The sequence below is a fragment of the Ascidia mentula genome, chromosome 5 (genome assembly GCF_947561715.1).
Source record: "Ascidia mentula chromosome 5, kaAscMent1.1, whole genome shotgun sequence".
Classification (NCBI taxonomy): Eukaryota; Metazoa; Chordata; class Ascidiacea; order Phlebobranchia; family Ascidiidae; genus Ascidia; species Ascidia mentula.
Window position 1 is genome coordinate 21,502,619 of NC_138570.1, and position 11,577 is coordinate 21,514,195.

Sequence of the window (11,577 nt, forward strand, 5' to 3'; positions counted from 1 at the left end):
AGATGCAAGCCTTAAATGCTGTTGACAAATTATTAGTATTGTAAGTTAGTAGTTTTTAGGTGTGAGTATGATTTTGATAATAAAAATACAGCTAATTAAAACAAAAGAATCTCACGAATAAACTATTGTAGAACATAATTTTGAACATGAGTAACAACATAGAATTGTTGTCGAAAGAACTGAGAGATTTGTGTGATAAGGAAGGCAAGGAGAAAGACCCAGTAGAATGTGCACAAATATTCTACAAACTGGCTCAAGAATACAGCAAGCTTCATGTGAACCTCGACTGTAAATATGACCAAAAGATGACATTCATCAGAAGTGCAATATTATTCAATGCTGCGCTTGTAAGAAATCCAGAAAATAAAGATGAAATAAAGGAAGGACTTAGAAAAGTCTGTGGACAACTTCTTAAAGTTGCAAATGCTGCAAAATCAGAAAGTGACTTGGTACAAAAGGCACAAGAAGTTTACAGTAAAATAGAAGGTTTGAGAAACAAAGTCAAGTTTTCTCTGCAACAATTGACACCAGAAAACCTAACTAGGCAGCAACATGTGGATATTATAGAAAACATGCAGAATAGAATCAATGCAGACTACAAATTACTTATGTCTGACATAATGGATTATTGTCTTTCTGTCATGGGCACTCCACCATGTGAGTATGCCCTGATGGGAATGGGTTCTTTGGCAAGAAATGAAATAACCCCATACTCTGATTTTGAACACGCCTATCTATTGGAAGATAATGTTGACAAAAGAGAGGATTTTAAAGATATTCTAGAATACTTTCGATGGGTTTCAGTTATTTTTCACATGATCATCATTAACTTGGGTGAAACCATTGTTCCCTGTGCAACAATTCCACACATTAATGATTGGAAAGTTAAAGAAAACAATTGGTTTTTCGACAAACACACACCAAGAGGTGTCTCATTCGATGGCATGGTTCCTTATGCATCAAAATTTCCACTTGGAAGAAATGAAACAGAAGATAAACCGTGGAGAACTGAGTTGATTAAACCAGTGTCGGGAATGCTTGAATATCTAAAGAGTGATGTAGCAATCAAAAATGGATACCACTTAGCTGAAGTTCTCGAAAACTCTTGCTTTGTGTCTGGAAAGAAAGCAATTTATGTTGAATATAAGCACCCCATTAGTCGACAATTAGTCGTTAGATAGCGCACGTTAGCTGACACAATTAGCGATTTAAACGGGAAAATAGAATCTATCGCTCTATTGTTGGACGCTATCACCGTTTCGTGTTGTATTTTACTAATGGTCAACGGTCATATCTGTGGATGTGTAATGCAATAATATTGACGATGAATTAATTCAGGTAATTCAACCCTTAAATTAAAATAACAGATATAACGTGGAACTGGCAAGTATAAGAGCGCATAAACCATGTAAAAAATATACATGGTATTCTCATGTATCGACTGTTTCACCTCGTGATAGGGCACTAATATTTTCATTGGAAAATATAAAACAACTTCCTGGAAAAGTCATAGGTAGCTTAAACTGCCATATGGAGGATATTAAAGAAGGATTCCAGGTATATATGTATCTACTTTTATTGTTATTGTGCTGAAAAGAGTTGGGATTGACACTACATTGCAACTGAGTGTATTTTTTATTATAATTGAAAAAAAGCATTTTTGCTACTCTTTCAGCCCACATTACATATGGTCAAACAAGGGGCCAATAATGTGTCTCACAGACCAACAGTCTGCAAATAGAGAGTTGCAGCCCAAATTTGAATCATAAAACCATAACCATCTATCCACTTGGGTTGCTAATTAGATGTAAATGCAATGATGTTTTTTTACAGTATCCCAATGCTTACATATTCGAAAGTCTTAGTGTTGTCAATATTGCAGAACAGTCAGTTAATTTTTCTTACTATTTAACCTTTGTAATATGTAGGTCACCATCAATTTTGACAATAGTTGGTGATCGAAACGTTGTTTGGAGCTGCATTATGTTTATTCTTCCTTGAGCATCAGCTGTTTTGGGCCTGGGTGGACAAGAACAAACAAGCTTAGAAAATTGTGGTAATTATGTTGCTAAAAGTTGTAATGTAAATTTGATATCAGTACCTCCTAATACATATTTACAGTGCATGTATAATTTAGGCTTGATATTTTTTGTGTGGTACAAGTACAATTGTTATTGAGCCTGGCATAAATGTGGCCAAGTCTTGGTTCATTTTTTTTCTAATTTGTGCACGATAATACTGTACAAGTATTTTGTTCTATTGCTATATTTTGTTACTTAAAGGAAAATATGATTTTACTGTCACATAGATTTTGAGTTTTCATACAATGGCTGTGAACCGAATTTGTTAATTTAAAGTTACCATTTTGTTAACCTCTTTTCTGTAAATACGTATAATTTTGCTAATCAACTGATATGTAGTAAAATATATTTTATATAAATCTAATACCTGAACAAAAATTAGAAAAATTCGTTACTTGTTAACAGCATAGGCCTTTGATAACGTTAGCTTTCACAAATTATAATTTTATGCACATGTTCAAATACTTTTTGCAAACATGTTTTGGCAGGGAATTAATGTCTGTTAATAATAAGGAAACATGGGGAAAGAAAAGCTCAAATGGAAGCATTTTTTTTTCAAATACTGATCTAGTGCTGTAGACAAGAAAGAAGAGCCACAATCAAGTGCCAACTATATTTCACATACTGGTGGGTGTGCTTCAAGTAAAAAATAAAAAACCTATGTTGCTACAAAGTTAAATTACCTCTATTGAAATAAAATCATGTGTATTTTGCACAACAAAACACAAAGAAATGGGCACCGATAAAACCATAGGTTATCGAGTCAGGTATCCTTTATTAATCTCACTGTATTTAACACTAATTATTTTAGGTGGTCAAGCAATAGATGGTCGGCTAGCTGAAAGCCCGTGCCACACAACTACAAATATAAGAAGGGAAGTTTAGCAGCATTTGAAATGAAGTGTGCCCTGAGGCGGAATATTTCATAATTTTGCAATTCAAATCATATTGAAAAAATACCAGCTGCAACTCCAAACACAGCTTTTCCGCAAGTAGCACAGGGCAACAATTAACATGAAAACAATGGAGGAAATGGGAATGGTAAAGCAGGAGGAGTACCAAGCTTTCAAATGCATGTGAATTTCCCACAACCCAATGGATTAACCGAGTTCTACTGTATGCGTAATGAGTATTTACTTTATGTTGTTTATGTGGCAGTAGTAGTGGTGGGATTAAGCCGATTCCTGCAAACCTGTTCTTGAAATTGTAATGACCTCCGTAAATCAGTTATCCCGGTTAGGAAGCGTATGTACAGGCCTATGTTTCACTTCATGTATTGTATTCTGACTGCTAATTACATGCTATTGATAGCTTACAACTTTTACAACGTATTGTGCAGAGACAATACATTAGAACTCGTATATAACCAATGGCATAGTGAAAGAATCCCACTACTGGTCAATAACAATAATTTTCGTCGAAATTGGCATTTTGTTTGATTGAATAGGTTTCGTTTTTCGGTGTCTATTTGCATGTTTAATGCATTTGCTATTCTGCCAAAAATCTTTTGCCGGCAAGGTTTTTAACCCTTTTTTGTCGTTTTATAAATTTATAATATGTGCAACTGTTGTTTAGTATCGCTGACGCTGCTTTCTATTTGAACAAGAAAATCGAGCGATATTGTTGTGTGTTCAAATCTTCATCAAATTGTGCCTGGGTCTTCGAATATTATATACACAGAATTTCCCAGCACTGGCTGTTGCGACGCCATTGGTATCAGTGAAACCTGTTGACAGAACAACTCCTATTTTTTTGTAAATTATGGTTTACGTGATAAGCAAGGGACAATGGGCAAGTGTTCATGCGCTTCAGTTTCCTGCATAAAATTTGCGGAATTAAAATGAAAACGGCTTAGTAGGACAACTCGAATTACCTTGTAGTTTGTGTTTTAAAATTTTCAAGCTAATTGAGTAATAAACAAGAAAACTATAGCGCCACATCATGGTTGCATAAAGGGGCATGACCATTGAGGGTTAGCCTGCTTCGGAAGACAGTAGGCAAGCGCTGCTCGCTTCTGTCTCATGCATAAAATTAACAGCGTTTTAAACGAAAACGGTTTAATAGAACAACTCTAATTACCTTGTAGTTTATGTGTTGAAAGTTTCAAGCTAATTGAGTAATAAACAAGAAAACTATAGCGTCACATCATGGTTGCATAAAGGGGCATGACCATTGAGGGTTAGCCTGCTTCGGAAGACAGTAGGCAAGCGCTGCGCGCTTCTGTCTCATGCATAAAATTGAGAACGTTTAAATAAAAATTGTTGGGTAGGACAACTCGAATTGCCTTGTAGTTGTGTGTTGAAAGTTTCAAGCTAATTGAGTAATAAACAAGAAAACTATAGCGTCACATCATGGTTGCATAAAGGGGCATGACCATTGAGGGTTAGCCTGTTCGGCAGACAGCAAGCAAGTGCTGCGCGCTTCTGTCTCATGCATAAAATTAACAGCGTTTATACGAAAACGGTTTGGTAGGACAACTCGAATTACCTTGTAGTTCATGTGTTAAAAATTTCAAGCCAGTTGAGTAGGAAACAAGAAAACTAGAGTGTCACATCATGGTTGCATAAAGGGGCATGACCATTTAGGGTTAGCCTGTTTCGGTGGGCGGTAGGCAAATGCTGCGCGCTTTTGTCGCTTGCATAAAATAACATTATTCTTTTGCGTTGTTCACAAATGGGGTGAGCGATTTTGGGGTGCTTTATTTTCGATGCTCGGGGATTAGTACGAACTGCGAAGTTACAAACCACATCAAAATCTTTACTTCAACATCCTTTGTGTGTCTATTGTTGTTGTTTGTGACGTGAATATCGATAACAATGATGATTATAAAAATAATATGCAGAAATAATTTGTGTCACACTGTCACTTTCGTCGGGCTGTTCTTTGTTGTCTACAGCATTTTCTAAGAAATGCTTGCATCCCACGTGTTTCCTAAAACATATTTTTTACATCATTTGGCTCATAGCCATCATAAAAAAAATTTAATTAATCTAAGACTCAAAATTGATCCAATCCGTGCAACAGTAAAATCATAACTTAATAATCTGTTCTTCTGGCATATATAAAACGTAACTTTATTCACCGACGTTTTCGCCTGTTATTCAACAAGGCTTCCTCAAGGTGTAAAATCATATTTGCCTCAAGTATCAAAATATACAAAAACTACCAATAAAACAAAATATTTCCACAGGATGATCGTGCACAAATTAGTGACCTATCACAATCCCACCTGGAAATAAACCACAATTATGCCAGGCTGAATACCAATTGTAGTTCGCAAAAAATATCAAGCCTTAATTAAAAAAGGAATACATGCACAGTAAATTTATTTTATGAGGTACTGATATCAAATTTAGTTTACAACTTTTAGCAACAGAATTACCACAATTTTCTAAGCTTGTTTGTTCTTGTCCATACAGGCCCAAAACAGCTGATGCTTAAGAAAGAACAAACATAATGCAGCTCCAAACAACGTTTCCATCACAAACTATTGTCAAAATTGATGGCGACCTACATATTATAAAGGTTAACAATAAGAAAAATTAACTGACTGTTCTGCAATATTGACAACACTAAGACTTTCGCACATGTGAACATTGGGATACTGTAATTGCATTTACAGCTAATTAGCAACCCAAGTGGATAGATGGTTATGGTTTTATGATTCAAATTTGGGCTGCAACTCTCTATTTGCAGACTGTTGGTCTGTGAGACACATTATTGGCCCCTTGTTTGACCATACATGGGCTGAAAGAGTAGCAAAAATGCTTTTTTTCAATTGTAATAAAAAATACACTCAGTTGCAATGTAGTGTCAATCCCAACTCTTTTCAGCACAATAACAATAAAAGTAGATACATATATACCTGGAATCCTTCTTTAATATCCTCCATATGGCAGTTTAAGCTACCTATGACTTTTCCAGGAAGTTGTTTTATATTTTCCAATGAAAATATTAGTGCCCTATCACGAGGTGAAACAGTCGATACATGAGAATACCATGTATATTTTTTACATGGTTTATGCGCTCTTATACTTGCCAGTTCCACGTTATATCTGTTATTTTAATTTAAGGGTTGAATTACCTGAATTAATTCATCGCCAATATTATTGCATTACACATCCACAGATATGACCGTTGACCATTAGTAAAATAGAACACGAAACGGTGATAGCGTCCAACAATAGAGCGATAGATTCTATTTTCCCGCTTTAAATCGCTAATTGTGTCAGCTAACGAGCGCTATCTAACGACTAATTGTCGACTAATGGGGTGATATAAGCAAGGGTCTAAAAACATCTTATTAAAAGAAGATGAAACTAAACAAATAAAAGAGAGTTTGAAAAAAGATTTGAAGAACTTTAATCCATTAACTACCTTGCCCATGTTTCATGAGAAATGGATTAAGAATCATGATGGGTTTCCATTCGTGTTCTCCTTTCCACGGAGTCAGGAATTCGACGTCAAACGTTTTATTTATCGGAGTACAAGTCTGTTTGTTGCTGCCCTTGGAAAGATTAATGATGTTTCAGAAACAACGTCTTTCAACATAGTTCGAAAGTTGTGTGAGAAGAAAAAAATTACATGCGGATACAGACAGACCAGTAACCATAATTTTATCCACTAAGTGGCGCAATTTTTCCAGCAACTTTTTTAAAATTTTATTGGTCGGGGTGCATTCCTTGAGATCGACATCCATTTCAATGCGAAAACTTTTCTTGGAGTAAAAAATTAACAAACATGTCCAAAACACATTAAAAAAAACTTTGTGCCACTCCGAAATACATGGTTGTATTACTTTTTTTTGCAATTTATTACACGTTCCGCCATTCTAAGCGCTGCGAAACTCACCCAACCATCTATGAAAAGTTACTTGAAAATTATGGCAACCTTAACAAGTTGTTATCTGATGTCGCATACATAAAAAAGCATATCAAGCACTTCCATATTTAAACTCTGCAACTGAGCTATATGCCAATTGTGCCCAAACAAAGGCTGGATTGTTTTCTCACTCATGAATTACAGTGACAATAGACAGTGAGAGATTTTTGTATCGCAATCAAGTTATAACAAGAAATAGGAGTTACGCGGGGTTTTGTAAAGCTCCATTGTTGCCTGAGGGCACCTCTACAAATTTCAATTAATTTGAAAACATTTGCCGAACTAACAACTAATAGCAAAACAACAACTAATATCTTGTAAGTAAAGGTTGATTCCCGCCTATCTGTGGGGTGGCTCTTTAGCATCTACCCTACCAACTGATTGGTCGGTTAAAAAATTAACGCTACACTCCTGGTAATCAGTAAGTTGAGACAGAAATACGCGTGGCTAGTATCACAACAGTATACTTTAATGTAAGTTCCATATGAGGCAAAAATTGACATATAGCTCAGTTGCAGGGTTTAAATGTGGAAATGCTTGTTCTGCTTTTTTATGTATGCGACATCAGATAACAACTTGTTAAGGTTGCCATAGTTTTTAAGTAACTTTTCACAGACGTTTGGGTGAGTTTCGCAGCGCTAAGAATGGCGGAACGTGTAATAAATTGCAAAAGAAAATTAATTTAACCATGCCGTTCGGAGTGGCAGAAAGTATTTTTTTTTAATGTGTTTTGTACATGTTTGTTAATTTTTTACTCCAAGAAAAGTTTTCGCGATCTTACAGATTGCACCCCAACTAAAAAAAATTCTAAAAAAATTGCTGAAAAAATAGCGCCACTTAGTGGATAAAATTATGGTTACTGGTCTGTCTGCATCCGCATGTAAAAAAATTACGAAACCCTTGGCGGAAAATATTCTTTTTTCATTATCTCTGGCGTGTATAGCACGGTTGCGGGTTTACACAGAGAAAAATGGTCAGTTTGATATATTTGTAGGATCTCTGACAGAAATGCTGGGTGAAGATCATGTTGTAACTTACTTTGAAACAGCTCTGCAGTTGCAATCACAATTGAAAATATCTTTTGTCATTGACGACGATCAACCTGTTTACAATGAGAATTTAAACCGGTTGGTGGTATTATATTGGTTGGGAATGAAAGAGATAGCAATAGAAGAAAGTCAAAGTTTGATGCAAAGAACAACGGACACACATGAAAAAATGTTCAGTATCAATACCATATTTCGCTGTTGTGCTGATCTTGAGAAATTTTTCGAAGCCATGAAGATTTTTGAATTGGCAAGAAACAAATTTGAAAATTGCAGCATTGACTTGGAAGGTAAGAAATTCCTTTAAAAATGAAACATGTGCTTTAACTAAACTGATTTAAAAAAGGACTTTGATAAAATCTCAAACATTGTTCCATTTTTTCAATGATTTATATTCTAAAATTGAAATAATGAAATCTTATTTTCAGTTGCTGCGATGGTTTATGGCAAAGTAGCTTCAGAATGCCCACCTGAGGACTCAAAAGTTTATCTAGAAAAAGAGGAGCAAATCCGCAAAGAAATATTGGCTAATATGAAATTGAACGTAACCGAAAAGAAAGGAACGGTTAAAAAGAACAAACAAATGTTTGACCTTGCAAAATGTCTTGAAAAACTTGGAAAGTATGAAGAAGCATTAAAACTTTGTGAAGAGGTCATGAGAACGTATCAAAACCCACCGAAACCAGATGAAGTAAAACCTTTCCTTCTATGCAAAATATACATTGCTCAGTGTTTACATGGACTAAATCACACAATTCAACCTATTTCCTATTTTAAAGCTGTATTAGAACACGACTCTCTCCACAAAAGCCCTGAATCACCAGAGGATGAGCAAGCAGACACAGAAAATAAGGATTACATAGGACTGTGTCACAAGGGTTTGGGACTGTCTTATTGGAAAGATAAAAAGTATGCAGCAAGTTTTGAGCATTTTGGGAAGGCAGGTGATGTTTGGGCTGAAACATTCAATTGGCAACGGCTGAATGAATTGGAAGAGTCCCTCAAGTTAGTTCGGAATTCTCTCATCCAGAAGAAATGCCATGCTGAAGCTGAATCCTGTATCGAAGTTTTAAAGCAAGTAATTGCTCATTACAAGGCATTTCGTTTTATTTCTGAACCAGAAATACTACAGAAGGAGTTGGAACTCACTCTCTTTGATGGAAATTACATCACTTGATGAACAACAACAGACTGAACTCAAGATGGCTGATATTCTCTTCGAAAGTAAACAATATCAAGATGCTGCAAAACATTACCAACAAGTAGAAAACACGATGATAAAAGGCCTATTTTCATTTGATAAGAAACGGCTTGCAAAATGCCAAATAGGTCGAGCAAAATGTGCACTTCAGGAACAAGAAGAAACCTTGGCAGTTACTCATTTCAATAATGCAATATCATATTTGGAAGCTTTAAAAGAAGATAGTCAGGCAGATGAAAGTGATCTCTACGACTTGGCATTTTGTCACAGAGAACTTGGCATACTTTATGGCAAAAAGCAGGATTATAGTTTGTGCTTTCAACATTATGATGCATCGGTGAAGATCTCATTGCAAGTAATTGCCTTGTCAGCAACTATTGCTAAGGAAGTCATCGATGACACTGATAAAATTTTACAGCAAATTCCTCATCAACTGGATTCAATTGGATCAAAACTAAAAAAACAAGAGATTTTTTGTGAAGCTGAACGATGTCGTCAACTGGAGTTGGAAGTTCACTATCGAATATGGAATGCTAAATACAAAGAAGAAAACCAACTAATGTGGTGGGCACACATTAAATTAGAAATTCCTTTAAAGGAAAAGTTGATTTGTGCAACAACTTCATTCGTTGTAAAGCATGAAAATATGTTTCAATTTGCTGAAAGTCTTAGGAATTACAGATATTATCAACAAGCTTTACAATTTTACTATGAGTGTGAGGATATGATGAAAAGTGGAATTGTACCCTTGAATAAACATAGGCTTGCCAATTGTGAAGTTGGTAAAACTATTTGTTTAAATAACCTTGAACCCCATTCAGTTTTACCAGCTGGAGAAAAAACAAAAAATAAAATTGCAAATATTGATGCTGAGGTTAAGGCATACTACCACTTTAACCTTGGCAACGTTTTCTTTGAAAGATGTGAATATGCTGTTTGCTTTGAACATTTTACCACAGCTTGTACAACCTGGATAAAAGTTAATTGTAGTGAGAACTTGAATAAACTACTCTCTACACTTAATGAAAATGGAAGGATTCTTATCAGAAGAAAAATGCATGCTGAGGCTGCACAATGTTTTGAAGTAGCTTTGCCAATATTTCACTGCAGAAACAAGATTGCTTGTTTGAAAGAAGCAGAACTTCGTTCTGTTTCGGTCTTAGCTGAATTGCCAATTACTTTGGCTTGTTGGTTCTACAAGCAAAATAACATGAAAAATTTCATAAAATGGCTAAAGCATGCTGAAGAAATTTTGACTCTTGTAAAGGATTAACAATGTTTCAAACTTGTTGCAAATTGCAATGCAGTTTTTAGTTCAGTATACCATGTATTACGTAACTTTGCTTTAAATCATTCCGGAGATTCTCAATTTTTTTTACCTTGCAAACAACAACCACAGTAAAAACTATTACGTGCATATGACCGGTTAGAATAAAAACAACAATGAATAAAGAAGTTAAAAAATGTCAAACTCTCTTTAACAAACAAAGAGTTTGTTTCAACTACAAAAGAATCAATTGTAGATATCGCGCTGCATTAAAACATTGAATACCTGTGATCATTATATTTGTAACATACACTTCTGAATGTAGAGTTTGTTGTCTAACGTCAAAGCTTTGTAGTAATAAATGCACTAACTTGATTTGTTCCTCACGTGTGTCATTCGCATTAAACTTTGTCATGTGTAAATGTGGTTGGGAACATGCTCTATTATAACTTTTTCATCGATTTGAATTGCTGCAATAGTGATGATTCTTCTGATACAAGCCAGTGAATAGACACGCTTCTGTTTGAATGCTGTGGAATTTTATGTGTTGTTGCTTTTTTGTACATATTAACTTGTGTTGCTTTGCCACATATCACAGTATTCCATCGTGTATTTTCAGTAACGTTTATGACAACGCAGTAATCTTTTGTGTATCGTGAGTTTTGAGCGCTGTCGTACGAAGCAAGGAAACGAAACCTACTGGGCGACTGCCTTCTATTGTTCGTTTACTCAGCAGTTTCGTTGGTAAGCCAAAGTAAATAACCATTGATATTTAACCAGCTAAAAGTGCAAACAAAACGCAAGCGGACAGGGGAAGCAAAACTATCCAGCGATCCATTATTAAGGCATGCCTATATGTGTACACAAAACATGCCGTCGGTCAAACATAAAGTCACAAATGACTGCATATATGATTAACTCACTTTGATTCGATGTTTACCTACACAAGCTGCAATTTTTTAACAAAATGTTTAAATGTTTTGGCTTTGTTGCGTGCCGGAGGTCTTTTCAACATAAATTTTTGTTTCTGTATAGTTACAGCAAAAACTGTCTACATACCAGGGCCATTCACAATATCTCAAGAAAACCTAGATGTTGTCA

The 11,577-nt window shown here is 35.3% G+C and overlaps 1 protein-coding gene across 2 annotated transcripts; it reads left to right on the plus strand.

The window, feature by feature from the left end:
* The first annotated feature begins 11 nt into the window (after positions 1-11).
* On the plus strand, positions 12-3,665 carry LOC145902541 (uncharacterized). 2 transcript variants are annotated; one of them, XM_082990554.1, is made up of 4 exons: positions 12-1,557; positions 1,929-2,056; positions 2,570-2,708; positions 2,893-3,665. In XM_082990554.1, exon 1 carries the CDS (start codon positions 147-149, stop codon positions 1,179-1,181), a length of 1,035 nt encoding a protein of 344 aa, XP_082846680.1. In that variant the 5' UTR covers positions 12-146; the 3' UTR covers positions 1,182-1,557; positions 1,929-2,056; positions 2,570-2,708; positions 2,893-3,665. The 2 variants fall into 2 exon arrangements, with proteins under 2 accessions (XP_082846680.1, XP_082846681.1); XM_082990555.1 differs by having other exon boundaries at positions 2,595-2,708.
* The last annotated feature ends 7,912 nt before the right edge of the window (positions 3,666-11,577 follow it).

Bases quoted from the DNA above. Each gene is read 5' to 3' on its own strand.
- LOC145902541 (XM_082990554.1), top strand. From the start codon at position 147: ATGAGTAACAACATAGAATTGTTGTCGAAAGAACTGAGAGATTTGTGT.